A 19,144-nucleotide genomic window follows, 5' to 3' on the forward strand; every position below is an offset into this window, starting at 1 on the left:
CTCAGGAGTCAGGTAAGTAGGCTCAAGTATGTGCACTAAGAGGCAAAATGGCAGAGTTCAACTGGTATGTGACCTAGGAACACTTGACTGGTCAAGAAGGAATGCCTCAAGTGAGCATGCGTACAACTCCAGTAAGCACACTGTGCATGCAGCCCCTCCCTAATGCTGGCAGACCACTGCGCATGCGGAATGCCAGCATATAAAACCCCAATCCAAAGGTCAAACCAGGCACTTGAATCTCTCCAGTCACCTGCTTGGCACGTTTCCAAGTGTTCTTTACTTTCATTCCTGCTCTAAATCTTGTCTCGGTCTCTCACTCTGCCTTATACCCCTCAGTTGAATTCTTTCTTCTGAGGAGGCAAGAACTGAGGCTGCTGCAGACTGATATGGATTCACCACTGCTAACACCTCCTGGTTGGAACTACAGGAATAGAACTGGAAAGGGAAAAAAGGCAGCATTCACCACATCCCAATCCTGAATCCAAGAGTCTAAGATAGTCCCCCACTCCTATCTCAGGCTTAGAGGATTAGATTAATCTCCTGGAGGGAAGACTCTTCCTTGAAACATTTTTTTTTATCTGCCTGTAGCTATTGGGATAATTCGGGAAATCCACAGGGACAGTTCAAGTCATCTTTGTCCCCTACTTTCTGTTGCACTCTCAGCCTTGTTCTCTTTTTAGAAACTGCATGGTAACTATTATATAGCTAAAGAAGAGCATTCTGACCTCTGCCCTGGGACTTCCTGGATCCTCCTCTTCTTATAAATACAAGGGCAGAGCTGGTATCCCGGGGAGCCAGGAAGCAGTGAGCCCAGGAGTCCTCGGCCAGCCCTGCCTGCCCACCAGGAGGATGAAGGTCTCCGTGGCTGCCCTCTCCTGCCTCATGCTTGTTGCTGTCCTTGGATCCCAGGCCCGGGTCACAAATGGTGAGTCCAGTGAGCTTTCTCCCAGGTGACCAGGTCCATGGTAACTCAAGCTCTGGGACGGAGACACATTGTGACTACTCTCCAGCCCAGACATGGTTATGGAACTTATTTAAAAAGCACCAGCAGGGTATAGACCTGGCTCTGTCTGCAGCCTTTGGACCCTGGCGGGGAAATGTACACAGATGACTGGTCCCATTTGGGGCCAATTATTTCCCTTTTCACAGCAAAAATTATCTGATTTTTTCCCTTAGCTGATATTTTAGCTGGAACAAAAGAACTGTAATTAAATTGTAAATTTGTAAAAAGAATCATACAATTTTATGGTGCTAGAACTGCTATCTACCATCTGGTGTAAAATTATGATTTGTGAGAGGAAAAGGAACCAGCCAGGTAAGTGACTCACCCAAGATCACTGTCTCACTTGTTCCTGTGGAATCTTAATTTGTGGAGGTGAATGTCAACGCAAAGAGGTCAATGACATTGAAAAAAGAATGTATTATTTACATTTCCCAAGAGAAGGAGGTACACCGTGCCACACGGGGCCCCAAGGGAAGCATCCAGGGCAGGAGTCACGGGCAGGAGTCACAAACAGGAGGGAAGGGACAACCTATGCCAAAACCTTTATTGGGGTTTCTCGGGGGAAAGCAAGGCAGCACAGAGCATACACTTTAGGGCTGGGTAGTCTGAATAAGCCTTTCAGGCTTTGGGATATAGGGATAGTCTCTAGCTGTCTAGTACTCATCCTTAGGATGGTTTAGAGCAGTGGAAATACTGGCTTGGTGTGTGTGAGTTAGCAAAGGAGGTGGCTGGGCATATGGGCTCAGGATTTTTTGATTTGTATATGAAAGGTCTAAACCCTTAGCTATCTCTATGAATTGGTTAGCCCTGCAATGGGCAGTCTCTCCCGAGCTGTCAAGATTTTTTTTTTTTTTTTTTTTTTTGAGATGGAGTTTCACTCTGTCTCCCAGGCTGGAGTGCAGTGGTGCGATCTCGGATCACTGAAAGCTCTGCCTCCCAGGTTCAATGAATTATCCTTCCTCAGCCTCCAGAGTAGTTGGGATTAAGGCATGCGCCACCAAGCCCAGCTGATTTTTGTGTCTTTTTAGTAGAGGCGGGGTTTCACCATGTTGGCCAGACTAGTCTCCAACTCCTGGCCTCAGGTGATCCGCCCACCTCGGCCTCCCAAAGTGCTGGGATTACAGGTGTGAGCCACCGCGCCTGGCCACTGTAAAGATTTTTTTTTTTTTTTTTTGAGATGGAGTCTCGCTCTGTTGCCCAGGCTGGAGTGCAGTGGCACGATCTCAGCTCACTGCAAGCTCCGCCTCCCGGGTTCACACCATTCTCCTGCCTCAGCCTCCCGAGTAGCTGGGACTATAGGCGCCTGCCACCACGCCCGGCTAATTTTTTGTATTTTTAGTAGAGATGGGGTTTCACCATGTTAGCCAGGATGGTCTCAATCTCCTGATCTCGTTATCTGCCCACCTCGGCTTCCCAAAGTGCTGGGATTACAGGCCTGAGCCACCACGCCTGGCCGCATTTTTCTATTTAGCATAATACAGGTATGCAATCCCTTATCAAAATCCTATCAGGCTAGATGTATTTTGGAATACAGAATTTCTCTGGTTTTTAAAAGGTAATACACGCTAGGCATGGTGGCTCACCTATAATCCCAGCACTTTGGGAGGCTGAGCTAGGAGAATTGCTTGACCGCAGGAGTTCAAGACCAGCGTGGGCATCATAGCAAGACCTCATCACTACAAAAAGGTAAACTATTAGCTAGGCATTGTGGCTCACACCTGTAGTTCCAGCTTCTCAGGAGGCTGAGGCAGGAGGATCACTTGAGCCCAGGACCTCGAGGCTGCAGTGAGTTATGATCATACCACTGTGCCCCAGCCTGGGTGACAGAAAAAGACCCTGTCTCAATTAAAAAAAAAAAAAGTAATACATACCTAGATGGTACTTATTCTTGGTGGGGCCAAGGAAGACTATTTCAATCAAACACAGCAATTTTTCTGTAGCAAACACATGAATATTTCTGCTAACTGGGATGAATAAAGACCATAATAGACTCACTTCACTTAAGGGGATACTGTGCCACCATAAGCGCTGATAAAACCTCTCTGTTTCCAGAGCCCTATAATAAAAAATTATTCCAGAAATGTGTAGAAAAACTTGTAGACTGTGTCACATCATGTAGACATTCCATTAACTGAACCGTGTTAGGTTCAGTTGCTTTTAGTATTTCAGAGTCAATACAAAGTTTTCATGTCTACATTTTCAAAAGGTCTCTGAAAAGTCTCAGGGCCCTAATGGAATAAATGGGCCAGGAGGCAGGCCTAGAACCCAGACAGGTGGTGGTGGTCCAGCTTCAGAGCCTCTCTGCTTCAGGAGGAGGATGAGCAATGGGGTGGGTGGAGATGCTGAAACATACTGCTGCCGCCCAGTGATTTCCTTCCCTGTCCTGTTTCTTTCAGATGCAGAGACAGAGTTAATGATGTCAAAGCTTCCACTGGAAAATCCAGTAGTTCTGAACAGTAAGTGATCAGATACAGCATACATTTAAAAGCAGCCAGCAGGTGCAGGTCTGCACTATGGGATCCATTGTCCCTGTTTACAGAATGGGAGGAGAATGAGAGGGTCCTGAGGGTGGTGAATATCTCCAAGGAAGATCAGGACAGGGTAGGGGGACCCCCTCCATAGATGCCTTCTCTGTTCCCCTCTGGCTGCCCCAAGAGCCTGCTCCTTTGGAGAAGAAGGTGCTCTCTGATGCCTGCAGGTGTCTGCAGATGCCTTCCCCTTCTGGGGGAAATTTTCCTGGTCCTGCTGTGGCCCACCCTGAGTGCCCTCAGACACATGGCAAAACCCTGGGGAGGGTCTGAAGCAGGGAGAGGCCAGCAAGTGCTGGCCGAGGAGGAGAAACATGTCTTCAGAGGCTTGTGCCTTCTCACCCTCCACTGTGCTTTCGAGGAGAAAGATTTGCCCTCAGATGACGCTTTCTCTTGCTGCAGGCTTTCACTTTGCTGCTGACTGCTGCACCTCCTACATCTCACAAAGCATCCCGTGTTCACTCATGAAAAGTTATTTTGAAACAAGCAGCGAGTGCTCCAAGCCAGGTGTCATGTAAGTGCCAAGCTCACCAACCATGTGTTGGGGAAGAAGCAGCCCACAGCATCTTGCAGGGAGGACACGACGGATGGGCGTCCATCGGGTTCCACCCTCTGGATCCTGCCAGATACAGGGCAGCTGCGTCCTTACGAGGATTCTGCAGGGCATCAGGGATGAGACACTCCCAGTGGAGAGGAGATAGGGAAGGAAGAAGAAAGCAAGCACAAGGCTTCCCAAGGACACTTCCATGAGTCATTAAGGAGTCCCACAGGCTGAGAGGGTCTCAAAAGGACACTGTCCCTGAGCTGCCATCAGCAGAGAAAGGAAAAAACAGGCTGTGTTGACTGGGAAATCTGAGGAGCAGGGAGGATGGGGCCCCCTGTCTCCATCTGCCCACACCTCAGTTTGTAATCTTTCTCTCCCTTGTTCCCCAGATTCCTCACCAAGAAGGGGCGGCAAGTCTGTGCCAAACCCAGTGGTCCGGGAGTTCAGGATTGCATGAAAAAGCTGAAGCCCTACTCAATATAATAATAAAGAGACAAAAGAGGCCAGCCACCCACCTCCAACACCTCCTGTGAGTTTCTTGGCCTGAAATACTTTAAAAATATATATATTGTTGTGTCTGGTAATGAAAGTAATGCATCTAATAAAGAGTATTCAATTTTTAAACTTTGCTTGAGTTTTAAGAGGAAATAAACTAATATAAAACTGAAGCAACTGCTGAGCCCCAACATGATTAAATACAAATTCACCTTATATCTCATCTTCTCCCTTCTACTGAAATAGCTAATCTTCAAAGGGTTGGCTACAATTTCAAGAAAGTTTCTTTTACTCCATCATTTACCCAGTTCACACCATTTTCTACTTTACTTAACATTTGATCCATTATAATCCCATAACAATTCTTATTTTTCTCATAATTTCCTTTTGATATTTTTCTATTAACCCAAAGAGAAATACTTTTTGTTTCCTTATCGTTCCACATTTGCACTTGCATATTTACACCATCGGTTTCATGGTAACTACTTCATTCTTCAAGACAGTCTTCAAGGACCTTCTAACTTCCTATTCCAACTTGCAGAAATGCTTTCTGGACCTGCCAAAATAATAATAATAATAATAATAAGTCATACTGGGATTTCTTCTCATCACACACCTAAGTTCATTCCACCATGACACGTAGCCCAAAACTTCCTCTTCCTCTTCCTTCCTTCCTAAAAGGGTTTATTTTTCATTTTGCTAGAATATCTTTGAACTGCCTTCTGCTTTAAAAGATGACAAAAGCAAACACTCTCCTTTGCTCCATAGGTGCCAGGGCAGGCATCCCCAACTCAGGCTTGGCCAACCTATGCTCCCTTTCAGAGATCTGAGCCTGGAACAAGTGTTGCAGAGAAGCAGAAAAAGAGAGGACTCACACCAGTTGACTCTTGTGGCATGATTTTGGATGTAGCATTGGAGCTGGTCTCTCTAGGATTCTACCTCGGCCTCCCAGGTTCAAGCAATTCTCCTGCCTCAGCCTCCCTACTAGCTGGGATTACGTGCCTGCCACCAGACCTGACTAATTTCTGTATTTTTAGTAGAGACAGGGTTTTGCCTTGTTGGTCAGGCTGGTCTCAAACTCCTAACCTCAGATGATCCACCCACCTCGGCCTCCCAAAGCACTGGAATTACCGGCATGAGCCACTGCACTCAGCCTCTACCTACTTTTCAAGCCTTCCTGATACTACCTAAAATCTTTGCAGTAAAGTCCTTTTTGCTTAATCAACCAGAGTCAGTTTGTATAGCTTTCCAACAAAAAACTCCAACTGATATGAACAATAAACTTTCTGGGACTTTGAAGGTCTAAAAACTTTGGTCTTTAAGTGTGAAAATGGTTCAACTGAATATGAAAGTTCATGTTGAAAATAATTTTCTCTCAGAATAATGTAGACATTCTTCAATTGTCTTCTAGCATCTCAGACAGGGCCAAAATTCCAAAGCCAATTGATTTCTTATTCCTTAGTAAGAAAAAAAAATTTTAGACCCTCTGGGAATTTTTAGAATTTTTTTCTTTTTCTATTGTCTTTATTTTTATAATTTCAACTTTTATTTTGGATTCAGGGGTTACATGTGCAGGTTTGTTGCCTGGGCATATTGCATGAAGTTTGGGGTACAACTGATCCCATCACCCAGGTACTGAGCATAGTACCCAATAGTTTTTCAACCCTTGCCCCCTTCCCTCCCTCCCTCCTGTAGTAGTCCCCAGTGCCTATTGTTGCCATCTTTATGTCCATGTGTAACCAATGTTTAGCTCCCACTTATAAGTGAAAACATGTGGTATTTGGTTTTCTGTTCCTGCATTAATTCAGTTAAGATAATGGCCTCCAACTTTATCCATGTTGCTCCAAAGGACATGATTTCATTCTTTTTATGGCTACGTAAGAAGTAGCTCATGGTGTATCTGTACCACATTTTCTTATCCAGTCAACACTGATGGGCGCCTAGGTTGATTCCATGTCTTTGCTATTGTGAATAGTGCTCTGATGAACATACGAGGGCTTGTGTCTTTTTCCGTACAATGATTTTTATTAATATATATCCAGTAATGGGATTGCTGGGTTGAATGGTAGTTCTGTTTTAAGTTATTTGAGAAATCACCAAACTGCTTTTCACAGTGGCTGAATTAATTTACATTCCCACCAACAGTGTATATCTGTTCCCTTTTTCTCTACAGCGTCACCAGCATGTTATTTTTTTGACTTTTTACTAATAGCCATTCTGACTGGTGTGAGACAGTAACTCATTTTGGGTTTGATTTGCATTTCTCTGATGATTAGTGATGTTGAGCATTTTTTCATGTGTTTGTTGGCTGCTTATATGTCTTCTTTTGAGGAACGTATGTTCATGTCTTTTGCCTATTTTTTAATGGGGTTGTTTTTGGCTGTTCAACTGTTTAAGGCACTTACAGATTCTGGATATTAGACCTTTGCTGGATGCATAGTTTGCAAATATTTTTTCCCATTCTGTAGGTTTTCTGTTTACTCTGTTGATGAGTTTCTTTTGCTGTACAGAAGCTCTTGAGTCTACTTGAGCACTTGTCAATTTTTGTTTTTATTGCAATTGCTTTTGGGGATTTAGTCATAAATTATTTGCCAAGGCCAATGTCCAGAATGGTGTTTCCTAGGTTTTCTTCTAAGGTTCTTATAGTTTAAGGTCTTATATTTGAATTTTGAATCCATCTTGAGTTATTTTATGTATATGGTGAAAAATAGGGGTCCAGTTTCATTCTTATGCACATGGCTAGCCAGCTATCCCAGCACCATTTATTGAACAGGGAATCCTTACCCCTTTGCTTATTTTTGTTGACTCTGTCAAAGATCAGATGACTGTAGGTGTGCAGCTTTATTTCTGGATTTTCTATTCTGTTCTACTGGTCTATGTATCTGTTTTTGTACCAATACCATGCTGTTTTGTTTACTGTAGCCTTATAGTATACTTTGAAGTCTGGTAATATGATTCCTCTAGCTTTGCTTTTTGTTTAGGATTGATTTGACCATTTGGACTCTTTTTATTGGTTCCATATGAATTTTAGAATAGTTTTTCTAGTTCTATGAAAAATGACATTGGTAGTTTGATAGAAACAGCATTGAATCTGTAGATTGCCTGGACAATACAGCCATTATAATGATATTGATTCTTCCAGTCCATGAGCATGGAATGTTTTTCCATTTGTTCATGTCATCTATGATTTCTTTCAGCAGTGTTTTGTAATTTTCATTGTAGAGATCTTTCACCTCCTTGGTTACATGTATTACTACGTTTGTGTGTGTGTGTGTGTGTGTGTGGCTATTGTAAATGAGATTGCATTCTTGATTTGGCACTCAGCTTGAATGCTATTGGTGTATAAAAATGCTACTGGTTTTTGCACATTGATTTTGTGTCCTGAAACTTTACTGAAGTTGTTTATCAGTTCCAGGAGACTTTTGGCAGAGGCTTTAGGATTTTCATATCATTGGTGAGGTTGTCAGCTTAATGTCTGGCAGACAGAGTAAGGGGATAGGGATGGGAGTAGTTTTCTTGTCCTTGACCAGAAGTTATCCAGGGCACTGCCCAATTCTCTCTCTGGCCCACTGTCCCCTCCAAGAGGTTCCCACAGCAAATATCCTTTTTTATTTTGAAAACTGTGCTTGTAGCTTTATCCTGGGGCAAATGCCCTACCTGACTATCCTGAATGGGAACTAGCAAGGTCATAGCTTATTCACTCAATGCAAATGTCTTCTCCCAGTACCCACTGACTCTGATCTTCACATTATCCAGGGTTCTGCTGGGAAAATCCTCTTTTTCTATGATCTTCTCCTTCACCTATATGAGGATACATGTTTTTTCAGCCTTCTTGTGATCTGCCATCAAGCTGACCCATGTTCTTTTTTTTGTTCTTTCTTTTTTTTGAGATGGAGTCTTGCTCTGTTGCCCAGGCTGAAGTGTAGTGGCGTGATCTTGGTTCACTGTAACCTCCACCTCCCGGGTTCAAGCAATTCTCCCGCCTCAGCCTCCTGAGTAGCTGGGATTACAGGTGCCTGCCACCATGCCCGGTTAATTTCTGTAGTTTTTATAGAGATGGGGTTTCACCATGTTGGCCAGTCTGGTCTCAAACTCCCGACCTCAAGTGATCTACCTGCCTCGGCCTCCCAAAGTTCTGGGATTACAGGCGTGAGTCACTGCACCCGGCCCCATGTTCTTTATATAAAACAGAAATGTCTCACCTTATGGTAGACCAATGTCATATTTTCTGACTCCTTACTGCTACTATGAGTTCTGTTTATTTTTATATTTCTTCTGTCATTTCAACAAGATTTATAGAGATGAAAAAGACAAACACAGATGCTCAGAGTTCTGGCTTACTTTGTTTTGTTTATTGAGACAGGCTGTCACTCTGTCACCCAGTCTGGAGTGCAGTGGCACAATCTTGGCTCATTCACCTTGGCTCAACCTCCTGGGCTCAAGTGATTCTCCCACCTCAGCCCCTTGAGTAGCTGGGACTACAGGCATGCACCACTCCACACCCAGCTAATTTTGTTTATTTTTTTAGAGACATGGTCTCACTTGTTGCCCAGGCTGGTCTTGAACTCCTGGGCTCAAGTAATCCTCCTGCCTCGGCTTCCCAAAGTGTTGAGATTACAGGTGTGAGCCACCATACCTGGCCTCTGGCATACATTTTGATCCAGTTATGACCTTTTATGTCTCTCTCACTGCTCCACTGAATGCTGTTGAATTCAGAAGCTTTGAGTTGAAAGCAGCTCACTGGTACCTAAATATATGACTAGGGGATGGCAATCCAGAAGCTTCTGGATTCTCCATGGAGATTTTGTCTCAGAGCCTTAGAAAAAAATTTAAATGGTTATTCAATTAAAATTGTCCTAGACCTAAGTAGGATTCATGTGGTTTCACTGGGTTCTCTCTGACAGGTCAGGTTTTTAGCTTAGAAGGATGAAATGAGAAGGGAGAGCGTCTGGGCAGTGTGGATGCCAAAGGGCCACTTATGAAGGTGTTGGGTCATGGCAACTCAACAGAAATGAGGGATGAAAACCAAGACTTTCCATTCTTTTTTTTTTTCTTTTTTTTTTTTTTTTTTTTTTTAGATGGAGTCTCACTCTGTCACCCAGGCTGGAGTGCAGGGGTGCCATCTTGGCTCACTACAACCTCCACCTCCTGGGTTCAAGTGATTCTCCTGCCTCAGCCTCCTGAGTAGCTGGGATTACAGGGACCCACCACCACGCCCAGCAGATTTTTGTATTTTTAGTAGAGACGGGGTTTTTCCATGTTGGCTGGGCTGGTCTCAAACTCCTGGCCTCAAATAATCTGCCTGCCTCAGCCTCCCAAAGTTCTGGGATTATAGGCGTGAGCCACCCACCAGACCTGGCCCAAGATTTTCTATTCTAACCAAGCATCTAGCCACTCAAAGAAGGTCTTTGAGGTCTTGAAGGGGAAAAAAATATGTTATGTGCAGGTTAATTGCATAATACATACTCTGTTCTCACAGTTCCTCAGAAACAGCATGTTCTTTTTTGCTTCCTTGCTTTGTGTGGTGCCCTCTGCCAGGCATGCCCTCTTCTCAACTCTGCCCAGCAAAACTCAACCCAACCTCAATGGCTTAGATTAAATGCTACCATAAAACCTTCCCCCTTCATCCCAGCCAGGAGGACCCACCTCCATTTCTCTGGAATCTTGAAACATATATTTATTGCCACTCAAAAAGATTTTTATTGAGTGGCTGCTTTAGGTTATGCATTGTGCTAGGCATTAGGAAAACCATGAAAACCAAACAAAGTAGACTATTGCCCTTCAAGAATATGTCAGTCCAGGGCCGGGCACGGTAGCTCACGCCTGTAATCCCAGCACTTTGGGAGGCCGAGGTGGGCAGATCACCTGAGGTCAGGAGTTCAAGACCAGCCTGGCCAACATGGTGAAACGCCGTCTGTACTAAAAACACAAAAATTAGCCAGACGTGGTGGTGTGCACCTGTAATCCCAGCTACTCGGGAGGCTGAGGCAGGAAACTTGCTTGAAACTGGAAGGCAGAGGTTGCAGTGAGCCGAGATCATGCCACTGCACTCCAGCCTGGGTGACAGAGTGAGACTCTGTCTCAAAAAAAATAAAAATACAAAAGAATATGTCAGTTTATAGAGAAGACTGAAAATAGGAATAAGAATGATGCTTGGGTGCAAAAAGTCATATCTAATTCATTGCTAAGTCTCCACATTTTTATGCAACATCGGAGCAAAAAGAGGAGGACATTTATACTAGAGGCAACCAACCTGGGACTCAAGTATCCCCAGGCCCTAGGTGGACTGGCCAGTGACTGAAGGGACCAACATAAGATTGAACCACAGCATTTAGAAAGCTGTGTGATAGATAGGGCTTCTGAAACTTTAGCATGCATAAAAGCCACCAGGAAGGCTTGTGAAAACACAGATTGTGGGCTCCCACCCCTAGAAATCTGGTTCAGTAGGACAGGGGTAGGGCCAAAGTATCAGCATGTTTAACAAGTTTCCAGGTAACGCTGATGCTGCAGAATGCAGTGGAAATTTGAAGAGGACTTTGTAACTTCACCATTGTTTGCAGTATTCTGAAAGGCACATATTTCTTTAGTAATCAAAAAATGAAAGAGTTGAAAAATGTGTCTTAATTGTCTTTTCAAGGATGTGTAACAAAATGGGCCAGCTCTTCACTTGTGTTGATATTTGATTTTTTTATGATGAAGCTCATCAAAGCTGTTTAATTATAAAAGAAATATGGAGTTGGAAAAAGTTTTAAACATGGTTAAATAGTCTGACAATCAATTTGGAATTTTTAAAAGTAAAAATCTTGAGCTGGGTGCAGTGGCTCATGCCTATAATCCCAGCACTTTGGGAGGCCAAAGTGGGCAGATCCCTTGAGGTCAGGAGTTTGAGACCAGCCTGGCCAACGTGGCAAAAACCTCCTCTCTACTAAAAATACAAAAATAAGCCAGGTGTGATGGTGCGCACCTGTAGTCCCAGTTACTTGGAAGGCTGAGGTGGAAGGATCACTTGAGCCCGAGAGGTCAAGGCTGCAGTGAGGCAAGATCGCACCACTGTACTCCAGCCTGAAGTGACAGTGACAGAGTGAGACCCTGTCTCAAAAAAAAAAAAAAAAAATTGGAAATTGTACAAAATAGCTAGGAAAAAAAAGTGCATAAAAGTCACCTTAAAAATCTAAATAGAGGGCTGGGCACAGTGGCTCATGCCTGTAATCCCAGCAGTTTGGGAAGCCAGGAGTTCAAGACCAGCCTGGCCAACAGGGTGAAACCCCGTCTCTACTAAAATACAAAAATTAGCCAGGTGTGGTGGCAGGCGCCTGTAATCCCAGCTACTCGGGAGGCTGAGGCAGAAGAATCACTTGAACATGGAAGGCGGAGGTTGCGGTGAGCTGAGATCATACCACTGTACTCCAGTCTGGGCAACAAAGCAAAACTCCGTCTCAAAGAAAAAAAAAAATCTAAACAGAGCTTCACAGAAATCATCAAGACATAAAATAGGAAATAGAAACATTCATATTTTTATTCTTTTTAGAACCAGAGACAAGATTTAAAAGTAATATAACTCATCCCCTCAACTGAGGGCTCAACCAGGGCCAGGGCAGAGAAGATGATGCACATGGTTGAGGCCAGTGGGACCAGAGGCCAGAATACAGCCAGTGTGGCCAGGAGATTTGTTACATACAGGGAACTCAGCAAATAAGTACATACATTGAGGTTAATGGGAGCAGGAGTCCCCATTGTTAGAGGAGGGAGGGAAACATAGAAACAGGAAAGACTGAAATAACTCTGTGGTGTTTACTTGGAATTGGACATAGTGGTATAAACTTTTGTTTTTTCATATAGCTAGAAAGAGGACATAGAAATTGCTAATAATAGGACGAGCGCAGTGGCTCACGCCTGTAATCCCAGCACTTTGGGAGGCCAAGGCGGGTGGATCACCTGAGGTCAGAAGTTCAAGACCAGCCTGGCCAACACGGCGAAACCCCATCTCTAAAAATACAAAAATTACCTGGGCAAGGTGACCTGTACCTGCAGTCCCAGCTACTCCAGAGGGTGAGGCAGGAGGATCACTTGAACCCCGGAGGTAGAGGTTTCAGTGAGCTGAGAATGCACCACCTCACTCCTGGGTGACAGAGTGAGACTCCATCTCAAAAACAAAAACAAAAACAAAAAGAAATTGCTAATAATATATGAAATAGATATACTTGAAATAGACATAAATTTAAATACATACTTATACACATATGCTTACATATATTTCCAAGTTCTAGCCACTAAAAGCTCAGATCTAAAAGTGATGCCATTCCCATAGCAATGAACACACCAAGCACTCAGATTTTGGTTTCTCAAAATCATTTTTCAGTAAAAGAAACTGAGACTCATGGAAGAAATGGCTAATTCCAGAGCTGGGCCAAGGAAAGTACAAGATGAGTCTGGAACATCTATTTGTGCCAAAAAGTAAGAAAACAAGATTAAAGAATAAACCCTAAAATTTTCTAGAGAGGGGAAACACCAGATCACCACAAATGAGTTTCAGAAGAAACATATTCTTATATTCCATTGTAGAATTCTATACCCAACAAAAATATCAATCAAGTATGAAGGCTAAATAATGACTTCTTCAGGCAAGTGTGAACTCAGAAGGTTTATGTCCTACAGATCCTTCCTGTACTATTCAATTTTTTAAACCAATATATGTATGTGTTGCTTTGAAAAACATTTTAAATATTTTTAAAATAGGCTCTTCATACTCAACAGGGGGCAACAGGAGGACATTTAAGGTCTCTAATTATGTTGCCATCAAATTTCATTCATCTGGTTGTATTGCAATTCTCCTTTACTTTTTTTAGTCCCTCTTTGAGTTCTGAGACCTCTGGGATCAGGGTCATCTTCATTCCCTCCCTCCAAGCCTAGCCCAGGACTTGGCATATGATACTGTGTCAAAGAAGTGATGTGGTCACAAAACCTATTCCTTTTTCTTCCTAAGCATACAGATGATGTATATTTTCCATCCCTTTGTCATTATGTTGGAGCCAGGTTACTTGATGCTGGCCATGGAATGTGGGTGAAAGTAATTTGTACCATTTTCAGAACTGATCCACAAAAATCTCCCAATCCGCCTCTGCCTCTCCCTTTTTGTATCAAGCTTGGAGGCCTTGTGCTGAAAATGGTGGCATCCAAGGTAGAAAAAGGCCTGGTTCCTGAATGAGTACATGGAGGATCCCAACACACACACCATCATCCCACTACTGACCCACACTGGACTGTAACATGAGCAAGAAATAAACTTTTATTTAATTAGTCTGCTGGATTGTTTATGATAGCAGTTGGCACACACAGACTAATGTAGGTAGGAACTCAATACTTGCTGGAAAAGTACAGGAACTTCCTGTAAGTCTCCTAGAAACAACTTGGCAGGTTGGCTAGTTTCCACAAAAACAAGAAGTAAGCATCATTTCTTTCCAACTCACTTTTCCTATAAACAACTTGTTTCCTGAGATTGTTCCTGATAATAATTATTATCATTTAACTTGAAGGGTTTACATAATGTTGTTATTGATGATAAGAAATATAGAAAATTTTTAATTGATGACTGTCTCCACAACTAACCATGAGATTTCAGCCATTTCCTATAAGATACACATATGTAGACCTGGCTCAATTTGTTTATTCATCCTTCTTTTAAAATGTATATTCATAAAGCACCTGGTATACACTAGGTTCTGCGTGAATGGGCAAAGATAAATAATAGATGTTCTCCATCCTGATGATTCAGATGAGGAGAGGAGATTAAATAACCATCTAACCACATCAGCAAGCAGAATGGGGGATGTACCTCCAAGAACAGCATGGTGAGGGCACTAAGCTGAGAGCCTGCAGAGATGAGATCTGTCCTGCATCCAAATCACTGTGTGAACATGAGAAAGTCACTGGTCCTTTCTGATTCCCAGCTTCCATTCAGTAAATGGCCAGTTTAGACAAATCAAATGGCAAATACATAGCATGCAAGCTGCACTGCAACAGAAACTGCACGTTGGTCACAGCGTATCTTCCCAATGTGCCTGGATATGGCCTCAGAATCATTTCCAACACAGAGCACCAGTCCACCACTAATCAATGAAACCTACTAGCTATCCCTGAATTAGACATTTTCTAGGGTTCCCACCAAGCTTCTTTGCAGCAAAAGCCAGAGAAACCAGGAGAAGGTCCCAAAGAGATCCACTATCTGATTTCAGAAAGGACTAAGACTAAAGGCTTTATAGAAAACCCATAAGCTTTTACAGAGCTCCGTTGGGGAGTCCCACGTTTCTTTATGGCATAATGGGTGAGAACACAGACTTGGAAGCCAAACCACCTGAATTTGAACCCCAGTTCCATTTACCAACTGTCAAAAGCTTAGGCTTTGATTCTGAGCCTGTTTCCTCAACTGCTGTTCTAAAGATTAAATAGGCTAATATTAATAAGGCATCTGGGACAGTGGCTTGTGTGTATAGCAACCATTATATAAGTGAATTATCTACTGAGCACCACAGCACTTCTTCACTCCATGGTGTGGTGACCAGAATGGAGATGAGACTGAGAACTGCGGGTTCTGCTTCGAGTTTAAGTTAGGATTTCCCTTGACCAATGAGACCTGACTTGGGGGAGTCCTGGCCTCATTCCATTACCCCAAACACCCTCTAGTCTCCAGATGAACAGATCCTGAATGTCCAGGCCCCACGTGGCCTGTTCTAAAGCCTGAGATGGAATTGGATACAGGACACATCCAGCCTTGAGATCTTTTGCTAAGTGTGAGACAGTGCCCCCAGCCCTGTGCTCATGTTCATGCCTAGGGAAAGGCTTCTATCAAAAGAGTTGAACTTCTTCCCACTGGGGATGGAAGACCATTTCCTCCCTTAAACCTTGGCTCTCCCTGCTTCCTTCAGGCCACCAACAACACAAGTGCAGGATATGACATTGCTGAGGCATCACTGCTTTCCTACTTCCCTTCCAAGTCTCAGCTCCCTTATTTTAAAAAATATTTGGCCTCAATGATCATTTCTCAACAATTCCTCACCGCAGGAGCCTCTGAAGCTCCCACCAGGCCAGCTCTCCTCCCGCAACAGCTTCCCACAGCATGAAGATCTCCGTGGCTGCCATTCCCTTCTTCCTCCTCATCACCATCGCCCTAGGGACCAAGACTGAATCCTCCTCGCGTGAGTGCAATGCCTTGTCTTCCTTCCAACCTAGTCCCTGCAGGGAAATAAGCAGGAGTGAGGTTGGGGCTCAGGGGAAGACCAGGAGCAGGGACTCAGAAAGGAGGGCTGGTATCTTCTTGAAACTGTGTGTATAGCAACATTATATAAATGAATTATCTACTGAGCACCACAGCACTTCACCCCATGGTGTGGTGAGCAGGATGGAGATGAGACTTAGGACTGCAGGTTCTGCTTAAGAGTTTAAGTTGGGATCTTCCAGCCTTGACCAATGAGACTTGACTTGGGAGACTCCAGGCTTCATTCCACTACCCCAAATGCCCTCTAGTCTCCAGATAAACAGATCCTGAATCTCCAGGCCTCACATGGCCTTGATCTCTTATCATTGCCCCCCAGGACCAGTCCCCCCTTGCCCTCAAGGACATGGAGTGAGACCAGCCTGCCTCTCTACTCCCTCAATTTCTCTCTCTTTGCCGCTAAGCAAAAGAGTGGCCCACCCCATTTGGGGTATATTTCCTCAGGGAGATTAGGAGCAGTGTCTTGAGCCCCTCAAGGGCATTTTTCTATTGGCCTCCTGAGGTTTGGGCCCAGCCTGCTTCCAGCGTCACCTGTGCCCAGTGAGTGCAGCATTGCTTGGGTATGGGCTGGGGGGAAACACGACAGTGTGGGGTCCATCCTAGGCCCCCTTTTCTCAGCTGATTTCTTAGAATAAGCTGCCTTTAGAGATAACCAAAACTATTTATCACTCTTCCATTTTACCTACTCTCCTTTTCAGAAACTGGGGGGAAACAGAAGGTTGTTAAAATACAGCTAAAGTTGGTGGGTATGTGCACAGTTTGACTTGCCCTCTCCAATGTCATTTGTCAGCTCAGAGGAACAAGGTGGGAGAGTATAGGAGCTCTGACTGGGTCTCAGGAAACAGGGGCCCCTTATGCCGTTCTTTGGTTCGTGAGGATGCTGCCTGGAATGGAGCTGGAAAACAGGATGAGACCCTTCCACCCAGACATCTGGCCACCCTCAGTGACCTCTGAGGCCATTGTGATGCACACCCATGATTCTATGAAGCAGGGTCACATAACATGCACACACCTGATTTCTCCACTCCATAACCACAACATGTGCCTGTTTGTACAGGGCTCTTGGCCTACAATGTCCTTCCTGCTACCTCTATAATTCAAGCTTGGGGTGACTGCTGTCACCTCCTTGCTTCTCCTATAAGAGCCATGAAACTTCTCAATCAGAAAATAGATGAAAAATCACCTAATCCAGTGATTTTTAAAACTTTTTAGGCCACAAAACCTTTTCTTCAAGCAATATCTTCCACAGAGGCCCAATATGTAAAACAGAAAAAATGGGTTGAATAGGGTACAAGACACCACTCTCAAATGCAGCAGGGCCTCCACAATAGTCCCTGAGGCCCCCAGAGCTCCAGGGAGCTCAGTGTAAAAACCACTGATGCAGTCCAAGGGCCTCATTTACAGAGGAGGGAACAGGGGGAAAGTAAAATGGCCATAGTACACAGGAAGCACAGGCAAGGTTAGGTTAGGATTTGGGTGCCCTGACTCTGTGGCCTTTGTCCTTGGAGCTTGTTGTGGGCATCCTGCTCTCTCTGCAGGTTGTCGGTTCAATGGGGACATGGGCAGGGTGGAGCACTAGGAGGGGCTGGGTTTGCATTCCCAAATGGCATGTCTCCAAATCCCTATTGGGATTTCTTCCAAATATTCCTCCTATTTGGAGCACCTTTCCCGAATAAGGCATGAAGGCTGCATGATATTGGCCAAGTCCCTAGCCTTCTCTGCCAGTCGGCCCCCAGAGATGGTGTAAGAAGATCTGAGTGTGCTGCTCTTCAACCCTGGAGTTGAAAGTCATCCACCAGTCTTTCCAAGAGGGGTTGAAGAGAAGGAGGAAGGGTGATTGATGATGAGGGAGGAGAAAAAGAAGAGCCCAGGAGTACCATGGAGAAGGAAAAGAGAAGATGAGGAAAGCCTACTCTCCTCTCCAAGTTCTGTGGGGCTGTCTCCTCCTTCCTTCCCTCCTCCATGCCCTCAGCTTGCAGGAGCAGCCAACGGTATGGCCTTTAACAAGGGGCCCCTCCTCAGCATCTGATGCTCTCTCCTCAGGGGGACCTTACCACCCCTCAGAGTGCTGCTTCACCTACACTACCTACAAGATCCCGCGTCAGCGGATTATGGATTACTATGAGACCAACAGCCAGTGCTCCAAGCCCGGAATTGTGTAGGTGGTACACACACATCACACTGGGGGGAGAGGGAGCCAGCAGGGCCTCCTGGAGGGAGGCAGGGAGTGGTGGTGGAATGGGGACCCCCAGCGTACCTCCCAGGTGTGACTACATGGGGAGAGGCAGCTGAGGGGCAATCTGAGTGCTTTCTGGCTGGAGCCTGCAGGAGCCATGGGGAAACTGACCCCATGGATGAGGAGATGACAGAGAAGGGAGAAGAAGGCAAGAGGGCACTTCCTCAGGGGGACACAGAGACTAGATGGGTCTAGGGGTCCTAGGAACCGAAGAGTATGTCTCAGAGAGGAGACTGGCTCTAAGCTGCCTCTATGGAAGAAAGGAAAAGCAGTCTAGGTCAGGCGGGGAATTTAGGAGGGAGGGAAGATGGGCTGTCTCTTCCGGCCACTGGGCCCCTCGGTTTGTGATCCTTCTCCCTCTTGCTCCACAGCTTCATCACCAAAAGGGGCCATTCCATCTGTACCAACCCCAGTGACAAGTGGGTCCAGGACTATATCAAGGACATGGAGGAGAACTGAGTGACCCAGAAGGGGTGGCGAAGGCACAGCTCAGAGACATAAAGAGAAGATGCCGAGGCCCCCTCCTCCACCCACCCCTAACTCTCAGCCCCAGTCACCCTCTTGGAGCTTCCCTGCCTTGAATTAAAGACCACTCATGCTCTTCCCTGGCCTCATTCCTTTCTACTGGATTTACTCATTGGCCATGAACTGAGGACACCAGGGTGTGGCACCCTCGGCATCAAGCCTCGCTCTGCAGAAGTTTTGCTGGAGCCTGGTACAAAAAATAGGTCAGGCCTGCAATGCAGGTAGTGAGAAGCAGAAAGTGAGAAAGAAAAGCAGTGTAAAGACCGTCTCCTCCTCAGCAACAACAGTAGCAGACCCCATTTTCTTAATGCTTTCTATACTCCAAGCACTCTGCTAGGCAGTCTGTATGCATTATCTTATTTAAGCTTCATGACAAGTGTAAAAGCTACAAATCATCATTTGATTTTTTAAGTAACACTTCATAAAGGTCTCTCTATAGCAGTCAAACTCCATAGTCCTTTTTTCTGTGCTGTTTTCAAGGCCTTTCTTCACTGCTGTCTGGAATAGGAATGATTCATGAAGACATTTTATCCAACCCCTCCCC

General features: G+C 44.8%; 2 protein-coding genes across 5 annotated transcripts; both read left to right on the forward strand.

The window, feature by feature from the left end:
- Positions 1 to 849: 849 nt before the first annotated feature.
- On the forward strand, positions 850 to 5,793 carry CCL15 (C-C motif chemokine ligand 15). 3 transcript variants are annotated; one of them, XM_008971254.6, is made up of 5 exons: positions 850 to 925; positions 3,400 to 3,459; positions 3,934 to 4,045; positions 4,465 to 4,604; positions 5,339 to 5,528. In XM_008971254.6, exons 1-4 carry the CDS (start codon positions 850 to 852, stop codon positions 4,556 to 4,558), a joined length of 342 nt encoding a protein of 113 aa, XP_008969502.1. In that variant the 3' UTR covers positions 4,559 to 4,604; positions 5,339 to 5,528. The 3 variants fall into 3 exon arrangements, with proteins under 3 accessions (XP_008969502.1, XP_054958018.1, XP_063455192.1); XM_055102043.1 differs by lacking the exon at positions 850 to 925 and adding an exon at positions 982 to 1,315 and having other exon boundaries at positions 5,339 to 5,793; XM_063599122.1 differs by lacking the exons at positions 850 to 925; positions 5,339 to 5,528 and adding an exon at positions 982 to 1,315 and having other exon boundaries at positions 4,465 to 4,609.
- CCL14 (C-C motif chemokine ligand 14) lies at positions 982 to 19,047 on the forward strand. Of its 2 annotated transcripts, XM_063599123.1 has the most exons (7): positions 982 to 1,315; positions 3,400 to 3,459; positions 3,934 to 4,045; positions 4,465 to 4,604; positions 15,629 to 15,762; positions 17,883 to 17,997; positions 18,447 to 19,047. In XM_063599123.1, exons 5-7 carry the CDS (start codon positions 15,684 to 15,686, stop codon positions 18,532 to 18,534), a joined length of 282 nt encoding a protein of 93 aa, XP_063455193.1. In that variant the 5' UTR covers positions 982 to 1,315; positions 3,400 to 3,459; positions 3,934 to 4,045; positions 4,465 to 4,604; positions 15,629 to 15,683; the 3' UTR covers positions 18,535 to 19,047. The 2 variants fall into 2 exon arrangements, with proteins under 2 accessions (XP_063455193.1, XP_003818013.2); XM_003817965.7 differs by lacking the exons at positions 982 to 1,315; positions 3,400 to 3,459; positions 3,934 to 4,045; positions 4,465 to 4,604 and having other exon boundaries at positions 15,599 to 15,762.
- Positions 19,048 to 19,144: the final 97 nt, after the last annotated feature.

This window comes from Pan paniscus, chromosome 19 (genome assembly GCF_029289425.2).
Source record: "Pan paniscus chromosome 19, NHGRI_mPanPan1-v2.0_pri, whole genome shotgun sequence".
In the NCBI taxonomy this organism is placed as follows: Eukaryota; Metazoa; Chordata; class Mammalia; order Primates; family Hominidae; genus Pan; species Pan paniscus.